Source organism: Nicotiana tabacum, chromosome 2, assembly GCF_000715075.1.
Source record: "Nicotiana tabacum cultivar K326 chromosome 2, ASM71507v2, whole genome shotgun sequence".
Classification (NCBI taxonomy): domain Eukaryota; kingdom Viridiplantae; phylum Streptophyta; class Magnoliopsida; order Solanales; family Solanaceae; genus Nicotiana; species Nicotiana tabacum.
In genome coordinates this window covers 72,908,175-72,932,089 of record NC_134081.1, presented here as the reverse complement: position 1 = coordinate 72,932,089, position 23,915 = coordinate 72,908,175, and the positions used below count along the sequence as shown (strand labels likewise).

At 36.6% G+C, this 23,915-nt stretch overlaps 2 protein-coding genes across 4 annotated transcripts; both read right to left on the bottom strand.

Annotated features, from left to right (window-relative positions):
* Window positions 1-5,856: 5,856 nt before the first annotated feature.
* Window positions 5,857-10,194, bottom strand: LOC107828986 (putative protein phosphatase 2C 10). Of its 2 annotated transcripts, none has more exons than XM_016656393.2 (6): window positions 9,951-10,194; window positions 9,712-9,822; window positions 8,472-8,705; window positions 8,060-8,336; window positions 6,360-6,514; window positions 5,857-6,260 (listed from the first exon to the last, which is right to left on the bottom strand). In XM_016656393.2, the coding sequence occupies exons 2-6, from the start codon at window positions 9,748-9,750 to the stop codon at window positions 6,120-6,122; spliced, it is 846 nt and encodes a 281-aa protein (XP_016511879.2). In that variant the 5' UTR covers window positions 9,751-9,822; window positions 9,951-10,194; the 3' UTR covers window positions 5,857-6,119. The 2 variants fall into 2 exon arrangements, with proteins under 2 accessions (XP_016511879.2, XP_016511880.2); XM_016656394.2 differs by having other exon boundaries at window positions 6,196-6,260; window positions 6,337-6,514.
* A 1,219-nt stretch (window positions 10,195-11,413) lies between these two features.
* LOC107815048 (uncharacterized) lies at window positions 11,414-16,313 on the bottom strand. Of its 2 annotated transcripts, XM_075224387.1 has the most exons (8): window positions 16,185-16,313; window positions 15,624-15,800; window positions 15,288-15,529; window positions 14,995-15,201; window positions 14,825-14,917; window positions 14,639-14,740; window positions 14,180-14,545; window positions 11,414-11,657 (listed from the first exon to the last, which is right to left on the bottom strand). In XM_075224387.1, exons 2-8 carry the CDS (start codon window positions 15,796-15,798, stop codon window positions 11,568-11,570), a joined length of 1,275 nt encoding a protein of 424 aa, XP_075080488.1. In that variant the 5' UTR covers window positions 15,799-15,800; window positions 16,185-16,313; the 3' UTR covers window positions 11,414-11,567.
* Between the last annotated feature and the right edge of the window lie 7,602 nt (window positions 16,314-23,915).

Sequence of the window (23,915 nt, the reverse complement as noted above, 5' to 3'; positions counted from 1 at the left end):
ACCCTTCTCAATCATATGTTGAGCCTTCAAAAAAGAAATAACATGACTGGATGCACTACTAGATGAACTTCTCCACTCCAACCTAGACAACTTTGGCATCGCCAAGGTAATAGTCTTGGCATGGCATGATGTGGATACAACTAATCCATGCCAAGGATAACCTCGAAGTAAATCATATAGAGCAATAGAATATTAACTCTAGTCTCATACACATAGAAAGTCACCACACAAGACCGGTAAACCTGATCCACAATAACATAATCAACTATCGGCATGGACACATACACAGGAACACCCAAAGACTCATTGAGATACATCCAGATAAGGATAAAAAATAGAAGATACATAGGAATAGTTAGACCCTAGATCAAATATCACTAATGCATCTCTACGACAGACGAAAATAATACATACGATCACGGCATCAGAGGCTACTGCCTCTAGCCTAGATGGAAAGGCATAGAATCTAACTGGAGCGCCACCTGACCGACCTCCACCTCTAGGGAAACCCATACCCACCTTCCCTCTGCCTTTGATCGGCCAGATAGGCGGTGCAGCACCTGGTGCGGTAATCATGGGATCATGGCCCTACTGCATTGCTTTGCCCTGAAGTCTGGGACAAAACCTCTTCACGTGACCAAGCTCCCCACACTCGAAATAACCTCTAGGTATGGTAAAGTGGTGACTCTGTATCTAGTCTTGATAGCCTGAGTGCCCACTAGAGGAACCCTTAATGACAGGTCAACGATAGGTACTCTCTGAAAGGGCGTTAAAGTAAGGTCGTGTTGGAGCACCCCGAACAGATTGTGGTGCTGAATACATGGGCCTGCTAGGATGGCCCCTCCCGAATTGATCTCTACCCCCATAATGGGTGCCACTGAACCCTCCAAAATCCCGAGTTCGTTTGTCCCTCGATGTGGCCTCTCTAATCTGACCTCGAATATGCTCGATCCTCCGAGCTATCTCCACAACCTGATGGAAATATGTCCCCGACTCTGCCACTCGGGACATAGTAACATATATCCCATAGTATAGGCCCGCAATAAACCTATGCACCCTCGTTGCCTCTGTAAGAAGTAATATGACTACATGACAAGATAGTTCAGTGAACCTAGCCTCATAATCGATCACAGACATTTGACCCTGCTGGAGTCGCTCGAACTGATCCCATAATGCCATTCTTTGGGGTAATGGAATATACTTCTCCAAGAAGCGGTGCGTGAACTGATCCCAAGTCAAGGGAGGTGAACCTACTGGCCTACCCAGAAGATAAGACCGCCACCATCTACGGGATTTCCCCTCTAGCTGAAAAGTGGTGAAGTCTATCCCATTGGACTCTACTAGTTCCAAATTATGCACCCTTTGCTTGCAATGGTCAATAAAATCATGTGGGTCCTCTGACGAATCACCACTAAAGTAGGGAGGACGAAGCCTAGTAAACATGTCCAGTCGCTTCTGCTCCTCGATGGTTGCAGTCGGTCTGGTCTCTGCTCTAGCCACTACAATCGGCTGAACTCCGCCTGCAGGTAGTACCTTTGGGGTCTGATAAGTAGCAGCAGCATGCCTTGGTGCATGAGCAGTATGGGTCTGATTTCCCCATCCATACTGAGATATGGTCAGGTCTACTGGAAATAGTCTGGTCCAAGTCATAGATTCCATAAGGTGCAACATGCAGCCCATGACCTCCTAGAACCCTGACGTGGTCATGAACTCTGTCGGGGCCTGCTCAACTATAGGTATCTCATACTGCTCCTCAATAATAGGATCCACCACCGGATCCATTGGTGGTGATTCTGGGGCTACTTTGGGATGCCCTCGTCCCCCAACTTGGGCTCTAGCCCTCCCTCGGCCTCTTCCTCTACCTCTGACGACCGGGGGTGCATCCCCTTTGCCACTGGCTGACGCCATCACATGCATTCTCACCATCTGTGAGAGAATAAGAGAAAGATTTAGACTTATAACAACATCGACAACACAATAGAAAATGAAGAAAGAGAAGTTTCCTAATATCCTATAGCTTCTCAAAGATAAGTACAGACGTCTCCGCAATGATCTGCAAGGCTCTATTAGGTCTGCTCATGACTCGTGAAATCTATGTGAACCTAGTGCTCTGATACCAAGCTGTCACGGCTTAATTTCCACCTTAGGCCGTGATGGCGTCCAATGTTGTTATTAGGCAAGCCAACAACAAATCATCATCATAATCGATTGTTCATAACACTTTTTAAATCAAGTAATGGAAATAAATAAGCGGAAAAAGATTTAGAAACCATGGTAAAATACCATCATCTTCACCGAGTTACGAAATATGAACAAAACATAAAGCTGAATGATATAACAGCAAATACAACTATGAAAATCTGCTAAAAATTCTTAAAACCCGGGGTCACAAGTGCACGAACATATAATGAAAAATACAAAACTACTACAACTACTGTCTGGAATGAAAGTAGACAGAATACAATAAATATAGGGGAATGAGACTACGGGTGTTGGGGGTCGAACCATAGAAAGCATCTTACCACCAAGTCTCCGAGCTAGTACGCCTACGCATCTGAGTGACCACCAGATGTACCTGTCTTAGTACCTACACCATTAGTGAAAAAGTGTAGTATGTGTACATAAATCAATGCGTACCTAGTAAGTATCTAGTCTAACCTCGAAGAAGTAGTGACGAGGGATCGACATCGACACTTACTAGTGGTCCAAATAATAGTGTACATAAAAGTATACAGGTATGAATCATAGCAAGTAGCAACAAAACAGATAAATACGAATAAAAATAGTGCCTCAAATGGAATATGTGTTTCTCAACAAAATAATAAATATGAAATCATCAAATACCAATCAGTGCCTCAAATGGAATATGTGTGACCAATATCAGGTGCGAATGTCAAAGCTCAAGTCAGGAAATTCATATATGTACTGACTCCCTAACGAATAATATGCATGATTCTGTCGAGGCGAACAACCCAATCCCATAAGAATAGTACTACATGATATTGTCGAGGTCATATTGGCCCGATCCATAAGTGTATCTCATAATACTACAGAGGTGAATGACCCGTTCCCATAAGAATATTTCATAATACTACCGAGGCGAACGACCCAATCCCATAAGAATATAATAAGTTTCAACGGGTCACTAGCCCAACTCGCGAAGATACGTGTGAGTTTAAGTAATCACGAAACTACCAATCAAATAAGCACAACACGAGGATATGGAGGCAAGAGAAAGCATAACTCTACCATAATCAAGTATCCCGCCAGAACTTAGAGAAATAAGGCTCGGTCAACTACGTAAGTTCCAGTCTCAATCATGAAGCCACGTATTTAAACAGGCAAGATTTAATTCAAGTAGTACAGTTGAGGCATGATGTAAGTCTAAGTCTACCGGGACATCATCAAGAATCTAGCTTACGCACGGAAGCACACAGAGAATGGAGTATCTACGGGGATAAATTTGCTCTTGCAAGATTAGACAAGAGACTAACATTGCTTTCAGGTTCAATAATCGGCCCCAACACCTCACTAACACCTCAAATCGATGTCGAGCAACACAAAACTATCCAAAAGAATGTGCAAACTAATCAAAATATACTCAAAAACTCACAATTTAACTATTAGAATCAATTCTCAACCCCACTAGGAAAATCAACAAAACTCAACCCTAGGCCCACACGCCTGGATTTCGGAAATTTTCTAAGATAAATATTACCCAATAGCATTATGAACTCAAATATATAATTTATTTTCAATTTCATGCCTAATTTCATGGTCAAATCCCATTTTTACTAATTCTAGGTTTCCAACCAATACCCCACGATTTGTACTAATTTCCATGTTGAAATCCACATATAATTTATGTACTTAGCTCACAATAAGTAGGAATCACTTACCTAGTGATATTCGATGAAAATGTCTCTTCAAGAAGTCCCCATATCGCCCAAATCAAGAGAGAATGAGATAAAATGAGCCTAAGTCCCGAAATAAAACTTATAATCTGCTCAGTCCTCCTTCATCGCGATCGCGGAAGCACCCTCACGATCGCGAAGGCCACACTGCCCCTGCCTAGTCCTGCCTCTTCGCGCTCGCGGACACAAGCCACGTTTTTGAAGTCCACTGCTACCCAACCCTTTGCGTTCTCGGTCCCACCTGCCACGTTCGTGAAGGCCAAGTCTTGCCAACATCCCTCCTTTCCTCTTTCGCGTTTGCGTAGGCTCGCTCGCGTTCGCGAAGAGGAGCCAAGTCCCCAATCGCGTTCGTGGGGCCTCCTTCGCGTTCGTGAAGAGCAACAGTTGCCCTTACAAAATTCCTTCTTCGCTATCGCGGGACCTCCTTCGCGAAACACACCAGCACCAGCAAAATCTGCCAATTTCGAACATGCTTCGGGTGGTCCGAAACTCACCCGAGTCACCCGGGACCCCGTCCGAACATACCAACAAGTCCATAAACATAATCCTGACCTACTCGAGGCCTCGAAATACATAAAATAACATCACAACCAAGAATTGCACCCCAAACCAAACTAATCAATCTTCCGAACTTCTGTCTTCTTTCAACTAACTCTGAATGCGGCGAATCATAGTTAGACAACGAGGAATGGAACCAAATTTCACATACAAGTCCAATATGACAATATGAACCTCGGAATAGAATACCCAACGGGATCCAATATCACCAAAGTCCACTTCCAGTCAAACTTAGCAAACTATAAAATCTTCAAAATGCCAACTTCCAACAATAAGCACTTAATCGCTTCCGGATCACTCGAAACTTGATCCGAACATACGCTCAAGTCCAAAATTACCATACGAACCTATTGGAACCTTCAAATTCTGATTCCGAGGTCATTTACTCAAAGTGTTGACTTAAGTTAAACTTTGCCACCTAAGGCTACTTTTATGGAATTAAGTGTTCTGAATGCAACTCGAACCCTTCTAATACCGAACCAACCATCCCGCAAGTCATAAAATAGAAAAACACATACAAAAAGTCTTAAATAGGAGAATGGGATTCTAAAAAATAAAACGACCGATCGGATTGTTACAATGTATGTGGCAAAATATGATTTTTGGTAAGATACTTTTAAAATCGTATAAATTACATAGTTTACGAAATTATTCCTATAATGGATGATTTAAGTTCAAATTGTCAAATGATAAAGTTACCCCGCCACATCTTCTTTTTGACAATTAAATTTTATAAACAAATCACTTTAATTTTTAGAGAAATAAAACCAAAAAAAACCAACAATGATTTAGCACCTTATCTTACCACTCCAACAAAGTCTTATGTCCAAAACTTCCGTTCTTGTTATTTCTGTCTCCTTTTCCCTTATTTTTTTTGGTTTATCTTTTTCTTTTCGAAATTTATTTTACTGCTTTTAGGTATCATGCGTTTAATTAAAACTAGAGAAAAAGTAAACCACGCAGAATTCTTAGACGTTTCATTTACCTTCATAACCTTTCTTTTATTTATTGACTGTGAATGTCAATTTTTCCAAAATTTTAGATATAATTCATGCCCAAATACAATTTTGCGCTGAAGTTCAACATAGTACCAGAAGATATTCACCATCTGGTGTTTACATTAAACCAATAAATAAAGACATATGTGCTTTAGCTTGTAACTCTCAAGGTTAAATTATTTGGTTTGATTTAAAAATAATGTTCAGGTTTTCCCAAAGTTGCGGCAAAAGAAGTCATCAAGCTTATGTATGTTTGGACTTTGGACAAAGCTTGGGTTCAGAAACTTGGCTCTCTTCAAAATCAAATTGTCTTAAATCAAGCCCTTGGACATTTGCATGATTACACGAAGCAATGTTTTGCCAACAAAAGCAAGTCTTTATGCAAATTATAGAAAAATCCACTCTGAGAATCTATAAGTAGGAAAGAATTAAACAGAAGTATCACACAACCCGAGTAAAGAACTATTACAAAGAAAGAAGGGGCAGGGGAGAGGGCATGTATACATAGTTATGCTGGATTCTTAAGATTTCAAGCTTCTGTGAATCTAGGAGTTGCATCTCATCTTACAAATATCACTCTATTTACTATAGAGTTTTACTTTTGTACACGGACAGTATATACTGCACACTGCGATAACTTGTCGTGGATTCACGCCTTAAATCGGACAACAATGCATGAGATATCATCTTTACTTTCTCTGGTCAACGCTTCGATGACTAATTGCTTGGCCGCTTTCTGTGGATCCTTAACCTTCTTCGCGATGTCAACTGCCTCTTGATTAGACATTACCTGGAGAATCATCAATTAAAGGAAGGAAAAAGGCGAAGTGCACTGTACAGAGTGCAAGAAGGAAAAGGGACCAAACTGAATGTTGGAGCAAAATGACACCTTCCATAAACCATCGCTTGCAAGGATGAGAAGATCTGTATTTCCATCAACATCGATGTTTTTTACATCAGGATCAGAACGCAGGTGTGATTTCAGGTTCTTGTCTCCAAAAGCACGAGAAACAGCCAGTTGACCATTCACTCTAGCAACATCTCCTGAGATAATATGCATTTTAATGAGCATGTCTCCAACATACGGTAATGGTAAGACACACTCCACGTCTACATCACATCTGCATAATCTAGCACCCCAAGGACAGGTATGTAACTTCTAAATCTAGATAATAGGTTTTTTGGAATGAAAATAGTTCACTGTTTCTGGAAGTAAAATTTGCAACAAGACCCTCAACTTCTTGCATGGAAAAAGATTTTTCTATATAAATTTTTCCCCACCAAATATAAAATTCTTGCCGAGATAAATGAAGGTTAATTTCATGGTAAGGTACTAATAGTCAACAACACATTCAGACACCTTATATATTAAATGTCGAATTGCCGGTCAACAACTATCTAAAAATGGTGTGTATAATTAGCTTAATGTATGGTAGACCACAGTAGCAATGGAGGTAAAACTATATATCAAGAAGAAGCACATCTTTGCAGCATGCTGTTAGTAAGACTGACAACTCTTATTAAATGAAAAATGACATGAAAACATGTGCTTGTGAGGATTTGACGCATAAAATTAAATTTACCTTGGTTAAACTCATCAATCATTTCTATAATTAACACAACTGTTTTCCAAATTCCCCAATAAACTAGTACTTCCTACTGCTGAGGACTGCTTCAAGATACCACAAGTGGAGTCCTTGCCAACAGGATATCTTGACCTAACTAGAGATATCATTAATGGGCTCGTAACTGTAGTATCAGTTGTAAGCCAACCAAGCTGGTTATAAACAAACCTCCAACTTGTTCATGCCCAAAATCAATCTCATCGTTAATGGAAAAGATGGTCGCAACACATGGATCCTAGCTTTTCAAACAGAAATGTTGAACTCTTCTCTGTTAAGCTTTTCCGGTGTTTGTGATCATAAAAAGCTTTACTTACAACAATAATACTACTATGCCTCAATCTCAAGCAAGTTGGGGTAGGCTATATGAATCCTCATTGACTATGTTGCTCCATTTAAACTCATCTCAAACTAATAGTATACAAGACAAAAAGTAATAGAAGTTCTCTATATTTTCTACTAACATATAAATCTCTGACATGACTAAAAGACTTCTAAAAGATATAGGATCTAAGTAAATGACTAAAGCACCATCCCAACTAAAAAGCTTTACAAGTTCTACAAAGTTAAAAAAAAAATATTTTCCATAAGATACAATTACACAAAATAAATACAACAATGAAGACACGTTGGACTCCTCGTTGCCCCCAAGAGACATGGGACAAATCTATCGCATAATTTAGCCAGGTGAGAGAAGTTAAAGTAATTCTCACAAGATTTAATTAGAATCAGAGCACATAATATCCCTAACAAAGGGTCTTGTCAACAGACAATATTAAGAATGATTGAAGAGGGGACATACAGGCCTGTGATGTTAGATGAGACGAGATGGGAAAATGATGGAATGAACCAAATATAGGACTTGAAGAAACTATTCATGTCTTCCATTCACAATTCGGTTACAAAACGAACTAAAAAGAGAAGTACTACATTAATAGTAATAAGTCATTAAATGTGGGATAAGCACCTGGCATTTTTGTGACAAAGCCACCTTTGTTTTCGATGCTGCTCCGCTCAGTGTGTGGTTCATGATCAACACTCATCTGCATCGCCTGCCCCCTCCTCGAAAGCACTGCTCTGGAATCTCCAACATTTGCTATCCATAGCTTTCGTCCATTTATAAGCATTGCAGTCACTGCAGTTGACCCTCCTTGTCCAAGATCAGGATTATGTGAAAGAATAGCCTCATCTGTTCTCTCATAAGCTTTTAAGATTGAGCTATGAGGGTCGGTCCAAAATTCCTCCTGGAAAATTCAAAAATATGTGGTAAGAGTAACTAAAAGCAACAAATAAAGGTTCGATGGAAGAAACAGAAAACACGAGCATCTGTCATAAGCAGTTAAATATGCTGAGAAAGCTTTTCTGAATCCACAAATCACCTCATTTATGATATTGGAAAACAAATGCTTCTGTAAATAGGAAGCCACATTATCTCCAGAATGCCCATCATAAATAGCAAAAAGTCCAAGTTCCCCTCCGCGCAACTGAGTGAATTTAGCAACATGATAATCCTCCATCGGATGATTTGCTTTCCCCTTAAGGAGGCTGAACCCATACTTTGCAGGCCCGTGATGGCTTCTTCCTTTGCCACATGATGACCGTCCTCCTGCAAGCTAAAGGCAAAAGGAAACTTCAATCTCCTATTGATATGAAGTCAACAATTGTAGAAATCGTGCATTCAAATTCCTAGAAAGAACCGACAGAATCTTATACTATAAAATACGCCAGTATAGAAACATCAGCAGTAATCCCTACAAGGGAGGGGAGGTAATAGCAAAAAATATTCACCATCTTGACTAAAAATGATTTCCTCCCCTCTACCAAAATTGACCTTTTGATGTTAAAATTGCTGACTTTTTGATTGAAACTAATTTCAGTTAACTCAATATTTGAAAAATAATTTGAACTAAAGATTATATTAATAATTTTAGTTATAATGGTTATTTTATTAATTGTTTATTAAACAATGTTAACCAGCATGATCAAAATCATATAATTTACCTCAAAAAATCAAATGGTGTCCAACAAATTTAGAAAATCCAGCCGCTTACAATTCAAATGTTTAAAGGAAGTATATGTCAAAAGTTGGGCGAACCTATAACATCCCTTTGATATTTGAATCATTTTTAAGCCGAATCCCCACACCTGTATTCGTAATCGAATCTTAAAATTTAGATCACGAAGGATCCAACCTCTAGATCCGCACCCGTGTCGGACACACGCACCCGAGTCCAAGCAACATAGTTGAATAAAACTATAGAAACCAAAGGAAAGCAGTGGCTTTCTCCGAGTATGTGACATAATCATCACTTCTACTGTCCCCCCATCCTAGGAATACACATATATAACCTTTGACAAATCTTCTTATTCGTCAACGACAACATTCAACCCACATAATTCAGCTAAAACCATAAAACAATATCATAGAAATGCACAAGCCCCAAAATTTAGTACTAAAACTATTATTATTTTGCACATAAAGAGAAGTCAATCTAAAAAAAACTACAGGATCATCAGCCTAACCTGAAATATAGCTGAAAAGTAAGCATGAAAGTCAATAGGAGAAAAGATAAGTATATAAAAAACAAAAGGTAAAAGAAGCTGCTTTTAAAGCCTGACCTGAGAGTTTCCAGAATTGAAGCAGCATAAACTATCCATATAAAAGTTATCCCTCTTCAGAGGCCTCCTATAGTAATAAACATCTACTTTTAAATTCTTGAAATTGACAACCTACAGCATCAGAGACAGAATCTTGATCATCAAAGAGGCAAACCCAATAATCAAAACATACCAAAGAATCAGTCTTTTTTCAAAGAATCATAAAAAAATTAGGAGAAACTTCGACTTATGGTACTTACCAAGAGCCCAAGGATTATGATAATAAATGTTGGTATGCCTACCAGTTGACTTTTGCGTTGACCAACTTTTATGATTATACAGAGAAAGAAATGAATTGTTGTGGGGATTTATGGAGTTTGTAAGGTTGTGTTTTTATGTCTGGATTGGATTCCCCGTGCAGGCAAGAATGGCTGACGACAGGCTTTGTGTTTGGGTTTGGGTTTGGGTTTGGCTTTCCCAAATTTGACTTTGTCTTGTGGATTATGTTTCTTTATTAATGTTTGTCCTATATACTTTTTTTTGGTCGTACATCATTGTTTCTCTAATTCACATAGGTATAATCAATTTCTTTTTAAATTTCAGAACCAAAAAACCCGACTAATCCCTAGCATCCTTTTCTTTTTTATAATTAAAAATTTTATTTACCTTGAAAAAATATTTACATGAAAAAAAAAAAACCCTTACAATTGGACATACCCTAACTGTACCTTCTAGTCTCCTACCTCTCCCACCACCCCTTTACAGAATATAAGCAAATGCGCTTTATTAAAAAAAATTTACCTATGGTCAATAATGAAACAATCTCATCCAACCCTACATCCACTATAAAAGTTTGGTGATTAGTGACTGTTTAAAAAGAGTTTAGTGATAATTAAAATCGCTATAAAAAAGGTAATTTGACAATTAGAATCGTTGAGAGATCATTTGGGAGAGATTATTTGGGCGAGGATTCCAACTGATCGCCGGATTAACCACCGCAAGCAATTTATACATCGAAGTCGCGGCAATTACCAACTGCTGCTAAAATATATTACATTTGTTTACAGCGAACATAGCTTATAGTATTAAAGTAGAGATTCAGTTAAATATACAAAGCAACTTAGAGGCCTCGAATGTGTCAAACCATGAGACAGCATTCACACAAATATACAGCGCTCTTCTAACAATCTCAGCTTCACTCAACATAGAAGAATTAAAGACAATCATTTCAACTAACCCCTCCAGCCACGAGCTTTTAAAGAGTTATTACAAGGCACCCATTGATCATGCCAACGCCGCAATATATTCAGTTTTTTCTATTATTTTGCTTGTATTTGTTTCAAACCGCTGAAAAAATCTAATTATTACTATTTCTTAATTATTTTTAATATTTTATAATTACGACTAGTTTATACCTGATTGAAATAGCATATATAATTTTTTTTAATCCATCAACACATTCACAAACATTAATAATAATTAATAACAAAGTCAGATCAATTTGCTTTAGGTTCGTTTTGTTTGACTATCGCTTTTACTTTTGTTTCCTTCCCCCATAACCTTTTTATTTTTCATATATTGCTTTTGGTTACCGATGATTATTGTGCTTACCTGAGCCAGGGTCTTTCCGAAACAGCCTCTCTATCTGTACAAGGTAGGGGTAAGGTCTGCCTACATACTACCCTCCCCGGACCCCACTTGTGAGAATATACTAGGTATATTGTTGTTGTTGAAAGTCAGATCAATCAATACTCTAAATTTTAAAATGTAAATCTTGTTCAAACATAAATTCATTATCGAATATCATTACAGAAAGTGTAATTCTAATCCTGCCAGAAAGTACTAAGGTATCAATTCACTTGTTCCTGAACAGAGAACTAGGCCGCAGCTGAAGTGCCTCGACCTTGTGGTTCGTGACTAGCAGATGATGAATGTTGTATTTCTACTGGTGACCTTAAGTCAGCAACCTGAAATTAAACAATAATAAAGCTAGTAAATTCACAGCAAGAACTAATCATGATTAGCAACACATTGTACCTTAATCTTAGGCAAGTTAGACCCTACAAAAAGATGATGGGAAGGAATTGGATTTTTGTTCAAAAAAATCTGTCACTGTGACATGCCAAATTTGCTCTGCAGAGAAATTAAGCAGAGAAGGTGTCTAGCAAATTAAACCATGTACGGTACAGTGTTTTAAGACTAGTGATTTAACTTTACACAAAGCAATGATGGAGACCAATGGTTATAAATATATGCGCTTACCAAATGAAGAAAGATGAGCACATATACTATCCAATTAGCTAATATAATGAATCATTTGGCATACCCTGCTCCGCACTCAAGCGACATTCTCCTCAAGAGAGTCCTCTATGCACAAGCAAAGCAAGATGCAAAACTATGAAGGCGGCGTTCAAAAGAATTGATGTATAGAATAACTAAATATTCACGTAGAATAATGTCATTCCCATCATCCTGAATAACTTTCATAATAGTTTAGCAAGTATGTTTTGACTTTTGTAAAAAGAAAACCTTGCGTAAACCGAGATTGCATAACCTGCCAGAAGAAACGGGAAAGAACAAACCATGAAAGGGAGACAATCAAATAAAATTGGGCTACCCGCAAACCTGGAAGCTTTCCCCTTTGTTCATTCGAGTTACATTTACAAGAGGCACTGATAATATTTCAGGCAGCTAGCCTCGATCAGTTTACACAAAGGAACTTTAATAGATCAAATGAAGTCTCTATTAACGTAAACACTGTGCGCTTTGGTGCCTAGACCTTTTCTCCCAGAGGCGGATCTAGGATTTTCGGAGGATGGGTGCACCGTAACTTTTTTTTTTTAAAATTAAACAAAAAGGTTTGTAGGGGATTTGATCCCGACCTTAGGCTATTGGAAATAAGAGACCAAAACCAGTGCACCACTTTGTCTCTTTTGACCATGGGTTCCAATATATATATATATATATATATATATATATATATATATATATATATATATATATTTTTGCCAAATTATGTACATCATATCTATACTTTAACCCGAGGACCACGGGTTCACGTGAACCATATTTTACACTGTGGATCCACCTCTGATATTACAGTAATTCTTCCACAGATCAAAACATGTATTTTATCATGTAAGCACCAGATATTGAACATGCCCTTAAATCTTAATGCACTCTCACAAAAAAACGAATAGATCTCAAAATAACACAAATGCAAACTGAAACTGAAAAAGCAAGTGCATCAAATCTCTATAGCTACCAATAATATCAAAAGTAAGCTCAGTCTGTAGACTGTCAACAAGAATAAAAGTATTTAGTACATAATCCAAGATGCCAACAAACAACCATGCACAACCTTATTTCTCTTCTCAGCAATGTCAAGAGAAATAAGGATCAGACTAATTTCTACAATTCTTCCAGAGATGCCTTGAAAACACTAAGCAAAAATTTATTCCCGTATTGCTCTATTCAAGTTATTTTACCTCTATGCTATTTTGACGGCCACCTTTGGAGTTTCATGTGATTGAAAATGGTAGAAGACAATTCAGTTGACAGGAACTTCAGGTTGACGTTTAAAAGAGGAAGAAAATTGTACTCAAGACCTAAAGAACATCATTCTGCTGGATATTCAATCTAGTTTGGTAATCCTCCCCCGCTATGAAAAGATAAAACAGAAGAGTTTGAAAGAAAAAAGGTTCAGATTAAATTTAAACTTTAGCAAGAATCCTGTTCGTCAGAGACCAATTTGGTATCTATCAGCAAAAATCACTGCTACAGTACGCATAGGGCTGGAAACTCCATATCTCATCAACCCATGACAGAACAAATATACAAGGAGTTTCGGCAGAAAGTTAATAGCATCCAGTAAATCACGAATGCAGCCAGACTGATCAATTGTTCATTACTCAAGAAGAACAGCCGAGAACTAAGCAGCCAAGGGTATGGCCTAGTGGTCAATGAAGTGATTGCAAACTTTGGAGATCGTAATTCAAATCCCAACAAAGGAAAAAAAATACGTTAGGTGATTTTTTTCCCCATCTACCTAACTCTTAGTGGGCAGACCTACCTAGTACTTGTGCTGGTTGGGAGGTACAATGTGCCCGGTGGAATAGTCGAAGTGTGCAACAAGTTTGCCGGACACCATTGTTGTGTGCCCCCCCCCCCCCCCCACAAAAAGAAAAAAGAAAAAAAAGAAAAGAGAGAATAGCCAATAACTAATCTGCTCTAGTAACTTCTTTTATACTGAAGTAAATCTTCTTAGTCTTACTCTGTAAGATGATGAAATTAAGTTAGTAGTTTCACTGGAGCTGATAATTTCTCAAGATCAATTAATTGAGAGTCTTCTTCCAATGGGTTCATTGTAATACAAACTTCAACACAGCATAAGTTCACATAACTCAAAAGTCTAAAGCAAAACTAGTGAACATTTACAAGGAATAACTTAAAGAGTTTAATCATCCAACAAGTCAAAACATGAGTTTACCTGATTGGCAATAGAGTTAGGAAAACCAAACGGCCTTTGACCCACAAAGTTTTGATAAAGATAAGACATCTGATCCTCCAAAACTTTAAATCTTGATTTACTCTTTTGCAATTCTGACTCCAACGCTTTAACCTTTGATTTACTCTCTTGTAACTCTAATTTCATTGCTTGCCATTCAGTATTTGATGGGACACCACTGGATGGAGACACTGGCGATCCTCCAGAACTACAAGTGGATCTGAAGAGCTGAGATGGGCATACACCAAATCCCATACCTCGAGCCCGTCCTGGGTGTTCTTTCCCCCAGACATTTATATAGGTATCTGCTTCAGAAGAAGTCCCATCTGCCTGCATATTTAATTGTTCCTGCATATATCATTAATAATGTAATCGTCCTTGCAAATTAACTAATATTATTCCAATGACTATAGAAACCCATAAATAAGATGTTGTACTTACACTCCTTTGCCTAGCCTCATCATTAACAAAAGACCCATCTTTTTTCTTGTGGGCAATAGAATACATTTGCCCTCTAGTATAAGGTCTCCCGGCTTTAATTTCCTAGCATTTTGTATCGAATTAGTAACATCATGAAATAACTTTTTTTATAAAATTATCAAAGGTCAACGAATAGATTAACTATACCAGTTCATGCATCGTTCTAGCTATTGACCTCGACCCAAGAATATGAGGAACAGTTTGTTTTTGTCGATTTACACGATTTTTACAAGAAATCTCCTGCATTATTAACAAAAACAAGAAAGTTTAAAAAAGTTGTACCTATTACTAGAACATTTTCAATGTATGCTTATTACCATAGTTTTCTCATTCAATCTATAGTTCAAGAAAAGTGCCCATTGGTCTTTACTGATCCCAGCCGGTGGCAAGTCAATATTGGCATCCTTACCAAGTGATGGGTCATAATTTTCATCAAATAACTTAATCCGCTTGTCCCTCCATTTCCTCCCAATATTTCCGAGTATATACTTCTTGTTCATCTCATCATTTACTTGAAATTTTGGCTTCAAGACAAACATAATAAAATAAAGGTTAGTAAATAAAACAAATAATAAATCATATCTAGTTAGTTAACTATATCTCATACTACCTTTATAGTGTTAGTCCAAACGTGTTCCTTGTATGGTTTTGGAATCTTAGGCCATTTCTCAAAACCAATGGGAAAATATTCAAAGTTGCTTGCAATTGAACCTAGAAATCCTCCCAAAAGGCCAGCTGACTCTCCAACTGGTTGGTTGCGATTATTCCACTCCAAGACAACCTTCTTTCCCATAGGAAGTACAAACATGTCTTGCACCCGCAAATTTGTTTCCTTTACAACTCCCTCCTCATCTAACATGCAAAGTCAATCAATCTATTATTAGTATCCAATATATTAGTCAATGAAACCAATTACACCAAAACTTTAAAATTTAAAACTATATACCAATCACATCAACTATCCAATACTTATTGGACTTTCTCTTGTAAGTGGACAGAGGATTTTCGGCTTCATCCTGAGTTTGTGAAAGACTTTGTCCTTCAGATTGATTTTGAGTATCACGTTGAATTTGAGTTGGCCTAGATCGACTCTTAGGAGGATACCTCTTTCTCTTAGGCATACCTGTAAAACCACAAGTTTAGTAATGCTGTTACAAACAAATGTCTTATTTCTCTAAGTACATGTTTTCGATGTTTTCTGTATGTCCAGTAAAAGGATTTCAGCCTAAACTTTTTTGAGACTGTAGAGAGAAAATAAAATTTTAGGTAGGAAGAATTCGGCATTTCCGTTAAAATTTTCCTTTTACAAATTTTCTTCGCATGTAACAAACAAATGGAAGTTCGCTGAAGAGAAAATAACTTGAAAATCACTAACCCAAAGGAAAATCTGTCAATAAACACATAAGAAACTGCTGCAATTTTTTAAATCCCCAATTTCAATACCTAGGTCAAAATCTTACTCATCACAAATTCTACAAATTATCTATGATTTGAGGCATGAAATTACCTTGAATGGAACAATAAATTGGAGAGTTTCGGTGGACTTGGTGCCTTTTCACAGCTTCAGCTTTTGCATCGGTGGGAGTTCCTCTCTTTCTCTCCTTTTTTTTTTTTTTTTTTTTAGTTGAGAGACATAAATGGAGAAGAAAAAATATTATTTTTAAATAAAAACATTATCAAAGGTCCTAAAAATGAATGTATTTATCAATCAAAGTTTTTCTTATGCGTTTTATTTTGAACTTACCCTGCCCCAATTTATGTGTCATATTCTTTTTAGTCGATATTAGAAAAATATCATACTTTCACATTTAGAAATAATTTAATATTAAATTTTTTATTTTTTAATGAGATCATTTATAACATACAAATATATATTGCTTATTTTAGACCGTAAGTTTCAAAAATTTTTTTTTTCTTATACTCTATGGCGAATCAAACACATTTACATAAATTTTATATAAATTAGGACGGAGGGAGTAATATTTAAAACTTCGACTCGGTTTTTTTAAGCGAATGGCTTAATAAAAATTTTAAAAAAATAATAATAATATCATATATTGATTTCACTTTCCAACTATTTGATCCCCAATTGATATCTATAACGGCTAAAAGATTTTATCACTTTTTTCTTGTATTTTATCTTTCTCACTTAGATTTCTTTTTGTATCTCACCTAATTTTGACTTTTAAATATCGATCACAAGAGACATTCATGAAAAGCCGTTTTATTTTAGGCAAGAAGATCCAATGTCTTCCTTTTTATTTGCACTAGCCATGGAGTATTTAGGTAAACTTTTGAATGAACTTGAGTCAGATAAAGAGTTAAAGTTTCATCCTAGATTTGCAACATTTGAGATCACTCATTTGAGCTTTGAAGATGATTTGTTACTCTTTGCCAAATGAGATTTAGCTGCAGTAATTGTCTCACACAACTGTTTCATCCAATTTTCAGATGCTTCAATTGTGCATACTATTTTAGGCAAGAGTTCAGTATTTTGGTGGGATGCTACAATGTGAAAGACAGAAGATCTTACAACACTTGGATTTTTCTTGTGGTGAACTTTCTTTCAAATAATACATATTCCATCAGCCAAGAACTTTCCACCTGACCCCATCCAGGAGAAGATCACTATGCGCAACACAACCCTCATTCCTGTAGAAAGCATCTACCCCAAGCCGTGGTCAAAATCATCGAGAACTCTTCGAAATCCATTAGCACAACACCAAGCCATCAGAACTCATACCTCTAACTCAACCAAGTCATGTAGGTCACCAAACCCAAGAGTATTGCCATAAAATACCGGTAAGGTCTCATCACATCATAAGATCCAAAAGAACCGATCATATCCGTTACCATGCTGATCCAATCTACCACCAAGCTGTCCTATTTCTCTGAGTTCCTTCCGAATTGACTTCAAGTTAACACTTCTCCTTGCAGTACAATACAATCCTTAACCCAAAGCTCGCTACAAGAGATCCTAGCATGAAACCTCATCGTCCTAAAGCCCATAAGCCACTGTATACCCTCTTAGGTACCCAAAAATACTACATTCGAGATACCCACTCTGAAGAGACCTTATGTGAATCTGACATTGTTTCCTTAACCTCTCTAATACTGAAATATAGAATCCATAATGACACAGAAATATCGCGAGTCTCGACACCATCCAATGTAAACTCAGATCTTAGCCATTTACAAATTCAGAAATTCCTCAAATGCCACATATGAAATTTGAACCCATTAATCCTTCTCGAGAGTCATCCACCATATTCTAATCTCAAATGTACGGTCCGAATGGGCCGAACGACCTGTGCTACATTAGCACATAAACACCCCAAAGAAGTAACCCCAACTTAACATAACTGAGCGACTCCCTTTTCTTTGCATATTACATCCATCACGAATAGAAAACCCAAATCATTTCAAGATTTCTATATATCCATAAAGTGTAATACATCATGCATCCAAAATATTTCTTACTCAAGTCATCCTCAAAACCAACCTATTCAAGTCATAACTGATCCACAACATGCCTCAGGCCGAAACTAATGTAGCACATAATCACGCAACTTGATCGTCGATAGTAGACTCCCTCACTTGGCTCAAAATCATAAAACACATCATCCGATAACCCACAATACCTTTATTCCCTAACTGTCATAATCCCACATTGTAATTCAGCCAAATCCTTAATGAATTCATGTAGCACTAATCATAAAATACCTCAAATCATCTGCTAAACCCATATTCATCCTTATGACAGTCAAGCCAACTTCCTCAAGCGATCTAAACTCAAATTGCAACACATATAACCCACTGATAGAAAGAAACTCTAAACAAAACATCATAAGAACCACATATCTGTAGACTACCCTTCAGGTGATAACCCACCTGCTTAGCCTCAAACTAGCATCCCTCCATGACCCCCATCACTGTCGCAACCACTATGCAATCGCTAAATCCTCCCGAACCTAAACCTGTCAACAAGACATAAGAATCTACTTCACTCCACAAATGAGCAACTGATAGATCCCTCAACACACTCATAACTTGAGACTGTACAACACATCAAGACAGAAATCAAACACCCATAATCCTTTTCACCTCTAAAGCAAACTCTTCTCGTCCCATCCAAATCATCTAAGCATAGTCCTCAATCACATAATATTCATCATATAGCCATCCAACCGCTCACCGAGTCATAAACCTCACTCCTAGGGATACTACAGTACATATAAGTGACTGGCCCAAAAACAAAATACAGATAACACATCTCACACCTCATCCATAAAAAACACAACTCGTCGAAGCGTAGCTGATACCGAGCAATCACATAACATACGAGTGAGTGGAAGGAATTCAAGAGATACGCTTTAAGCTGAATCAATGCCGCACGATAAGGAAAGAAAAATGGGAAATATTTCTATATGCCCTGTAGCCCCTCGAACTACAAAAGAACTCATCTTGTTGCAGTCTGAGCACCTAATAAACAAAAAATATAGCTAGAATCTCATTATGGACTGCAAAAACGTTGTCATATGGTGTAGGATACAATTAGTACAAATTATACTCTAGCATACAAGCATGCTGGGCTCAATCGTGTTGGGTTTAAGCTTGTTATAGCTTAAAATAGACCGAATGGGAAATGGAAGGAAAAATAAATTTTTTTTTAATTTTTCTTTTTGACAAAGGGACATTGTCCCATATTGGAGGAGGAAAAGAGTTTTGATGAGTATATATAGAATTGCACTTCTTCTAGTTCTTAAAGAGTTGAGAAGAAGGCAAGCCTTGCGCCGTTGTTGTCGCTTGGCTTCGGGTTCGGTCAATTGATTGATTAATTTTTTGGACTAAATTCATTTGTTAATATCAAGATATTAACACAATATTACTTTATCCAAATTAACTGTTTCTGTAATGTTAATTTTGAGTTGCAGCCTTACATGAAAAGTTGCAACTCTTCGGTATTACCCAATGTTTTGGCTATAAATACACGAACTTTTCCTCAGATTTTCCTTATGAAAATTCTTATTTCTCCTTCTTCCTTCTGCATAATTTTTTTTAACATAAAAGAAAACAGTAAGTATGATTTGCTACTGTTCTTTGAGTTCGTTAGCCACTGGGGTTTGAAGTACCACTACACCAGTGAGGGTAATCTATTCTATCCTGGGAGAAAATAATCCTAAACCTCGGGTACTAGGAGGTAATTAAGTTCCTTAAGAAAACACTATGAATTCATTTATGTTTTTGAATATAGAATACTAACAAGCTTAAGGAACTTAATATTTTTTTTTCTGTATTCATCTTATACTCTGTTTGTGAGAGACTAAATCCTAGTGATTTCTACTCTCATTTTGGAGAATAAAATCTTCGAAATTTCTACTCCTTGGTTGAGATTAAAGTTCTTGGGACTTTCTACTCAATTACGAGATTAAAATCTTTGTGATTTTCTACTTGTTGTGTATTCGGTTTGAAGATATAAAATCTTCACTGTAGTATTTAATCTGTTTCTGTTAAAGTTTATTCGGTTCGAAGATTTTAAATACTTCGTCGTTAATTAATTTTGTTTATGTTGTATGACTAACAGAAATGACAGAAACAGAACCCCTCCCCCCATCCCCCCGTGGTTGGTTCTACGAGTAATGTTGTTACTTCCAGTTGTTCTGTGTCACCACCGACTCCGGCGGAAAAGCTAGAAAAAATTTCCTGGATTGATTTCAAACTTTGGAAACAAAAGATGCTCTTCTATTTGCCTACTTTGAGTCTATAGAAGTTCTTCAAGGAGGACGTTCCGGTACCGCCGGAATCAACTCCTGGAAATGAATGTTTTATTGTGACTGAGGCATGGAAGCACTCAAATTTCTTATGCAAGAATTACATTCTTAGCGGACTGGAGGATGATCTTTACAACGTCTATAGTAATGTGAAAATTTCGAAAGAACTATGGGATGCGTTAGAAAAGAAGTATAAAACTGAGGATGCCAATTTGAAGAAGTTTGTTGCAGCCAAATTTTTGGACTATAAGATGGTAGACAGCAAGCATGTCATTACCCAAGTTCAAGAGTTGCAAGTTATAATTCATGATCTTCTTGCTAAAGGTATAATCTGAATTAATGCTTCTGTTGAAAGTATTAATTTTGTTACTAATTATGAATTTTTTATTGAAGGTTAGGTTATCAATAAGGCATTTCAAGTTACAGCAATGATTGAGAAGTTGCCTCCTTTATGGAGGGACTTTAAGAACTACTTGAAACACAAGCGCATAGAGATGAAACTCGAAAATCTCATCGTTCAATTGAGGATCGAAGAGGACAATAAAGCTGCAGAAAAGAAGACACGTGGAAACTCAACAATTATGGGAGCAAATATTGTTGAGACTGATCCAACTAATTCGAAAAAGAGGAAGAAGTCTTCTGGACCAAAGAACTATCCTAGGAAGAAGTAATTCAAGAAAAACTGCCACAACTGTGGCAAGCTTGGACACAAAGTTGTAGAATGTCGTGCTCCAAAGAAAGAGAAAAAAAAGGGTCAAGCAAATATGGTTGAAACAAATGATGATATTGATGGCTTGTGCGTTATGTTGTCTGAATGCAACTTAATGGAAAATCCTAAGGAGTGGTGAATTGATTCTGGAGCCACCCGCCATGTTTGTGCTGTTAAAGAAGCATTTGCTTCATATGCTCCCGCTAGACCCGACGAGACCATTTTTATGAAAAATTCTGCAACGACCAAAATTGAAAGTTATGGAAAGATATTCCTAAAGATGACCTCTGGCAAGGTGGTGACTCTGAACAACGTTTGCCATGTTCCTGAAATAAGGAAAAACTTAGTTTCTATTTCACTTCTCGTTAAGAACGGGTTTAAGTGTGTGTTTGTTTCAAATAAAGTTGTAATAAGTAAGAACGAGATGTACGTAGGAAAATGTTACCTTACTGAGGGCCTTTTCAAACTTAATATAATGGTTGTTGACAATAATAAAATCTCAGCTTCTTCTTACTTACTTGAGTCAAATGATTTATGGCATATATGTTTGGGACATGTCAATTATAAAACCTTGCGAATAATGATTAATTTAAAAGTATTGCCTAAGTTTGAATGCGACAATCAAAATGTCAAATATGTGTGGAATCTAAGAGCCTGTTTGGCCAAGCTACCAAAAACTACTTCTTTTGAAAAACGCTTTTGCTCAAAAGTGCTTTTTGCAAAATAGCATTTTGTGTTTGGCCAATTCATTTGAGTAGTATTTTTTGCAAGCTCATTGTGTTTGGTCAATTTTCAAAAAGTACTTTTAAGTATCAAATTATGAAAAGGACAGTAAATGTTCGGTTTGCAATTAGTATTATTTTTTTTAAAATGATTTAAATATTTTTTATAAAATAATTAATTAAAATATAAAACGTAAATTAAAATTTTAAATTAGAAACTCTAATCAATATAAAATATAGTTATTTCAAAGTAATAACGTTGAGTATCTAGTATTAATTATTATTTATATGATAATTTAAATATATCAAAATATATTATTTAATATAAATTAAAAATTTACTCTTAGGAATAGGATAAAGAGAATAAAAATATGATTGAAATAAAAAAGAGAAGAAATGTATGGTAGAAATAAAAAGGAAAAGGAATAAAAATGTTAAATTAATGAGGAATAATTTAAAAAATATCAATTTATTGTAAAGTTATTTTTGTCTATGACAAATTAATTTTCTACTTCTGCTTCTGCTTTTTGGAAGAAGCTAAAATTTGTAGCTTCTCTCCAAAAGCAGAAAAATTGCTTCTACTGTTGCTCAAAAGTATTTTTTTCGTCTTCGCCAAACACCTCAAATTTTTCGAAAAGTACTTTTTAAACCAAAAAGTACTTTTGGCCTCCCAGAAACTTGGCCAAACAGGCTCTAAGTATGTTAAACATCCTTATAAGTCAGTTGAAAGAAATTCAAATCCTTTAAACTTAATTCACACAGATATTTGCGACATGAAGTCAATACCATTTCGCGGTGGAAAGAAGTATTTCATAACTTTTATTGATGACAATACTCGATATTACTATGTTTACTTACTTAATAGTAAAGATGAAGCAATAGATGCATTCAAGCAATACAAAAATGAAGTTGAAACGTAACTTAACAAGAAAATCAAAATTATAAGAAGTGATAGGGGTAGTGAATACGAATCTCCTTTTGAAGAAATATATTTAGAATATGGAATTATTCATCAAACAACGGCCCCCTTACACACCCAATCCAATGGGATTGCGGAAAGAAAGAACTGTTCATTAAAGGAGATGATGAACGCTTTATTGATAAGTTCTGGGTTGCCACAAAACTTATGGGGGGAAAGGGGGAGCCATTCTTACGACTAATCGGATACTAAATAGAGTACCCCATAGCAAAACGTAATCCATTCTATATGAAAAATAGAAAGTAAGGAAGCCCAACTTAAATTATTTTAAAGTGTGGGGGTGTTTGGTAAAAGTGTAAGTTCCTAAACCCAAAAAGGTAAAGATAGGATTGAAAACTGTTGATTGTATTTTCATAGGATATGCGACCAATAGTAAAGCATATCGATTTCTGGTTCATAAATCAGAAAATTCGGACATTCATAATAATACGGTTATAGAATCAGATAATGCTGAATTCTTCGAAAATATATATCCGTATAAAAGGAATGCGAGTCGATTGGTGAAGGATCTAAACGACCTCGGGAAGAAATAAAAGAAAGTACGTTTAATCAGGAGGATCCAAAACGTAGTAAACGTCAAAGAACGTCTACTTCATTTGGACCAAAGTTTGTGAATTTTTTATTGGAAAATGAGCCTCGGATATTTAAAGAAACTATGTCTTCTTCGGAATTATTATTTTGGAAAGAGGCAGTCAATAGTGAAATAGAATCCATATTGAACAACCATACATGAGAATTGGTTGATCTTCCTCCTGAAAATAAATCGTTGGGTTCTAAATGGATTTTTAAGAGGAAAATGAAAGATGATGGCACTATTGATAAATATAAGGCAAGACTTGTGGTCAAAGGGTATAGACAACGAGAAGGTCTTGTCTATTTTGATACATATACTCCAGTTACAAGAATTACGTCCATATAAACTTTAGTAGCATTAGATACGGTATATGGTCTTGAAATTCATCAAATGGACGTTAAGACGGCCTTCTTAAATGGAGATTTGAGGAAGAAATCTACATGGAACAGCCCGAAGGGTTTGTTGTTCCAAGTAAAGAAAAGA

Excerpts from the sequence above, each read along its gene's own strand:
- LOC107815048 (XM_075224387.1), bottom strand. The coding sequence starts at position 15,798 with ATGCCTAAGAGAAAGAGGTATCCTCCTAAGAGTCGATCTAGGCCAACT. Across the intron at positions 15,530-15,623 it reads TTGGATAGTTGATGTGATTG|ATGAGGAGGGAGTTGTAAAG; the intron begins GTATATAGTTTT and ends TTTGCATGTTAG. Across the intron at positions 14,546-14,638 it reads ATGAGGCTAGGCAAAGGAGT|GAACAATTAAATATGCAGGC; the intron begins GTAAGTACAACA and ends TGATATATGCAG.
- LOC107828986 (XM_016656393.2), bottom strand. The coding sequence starts at position 9,750 with ATGGATAGTTTATGCTGCTTCAATTCTGGAAACTCTCAG. Across the intron at positions 8,706-9,711 it reads TCAATTCTGGAAACTCTCAG|CTTGCAGGAGGACGGTCATC; the intron begins GTCAGGCTTTAA and ends TTTTGCCTTTAG. Across the intron at positions 6,515-8,059 it reads CTTTGTCACAAAAATGCCAG|GAGATGTTGCTAGAGTGAAT; the intron begins GTGCTTATCCCA and ends ATATTATCTCAG.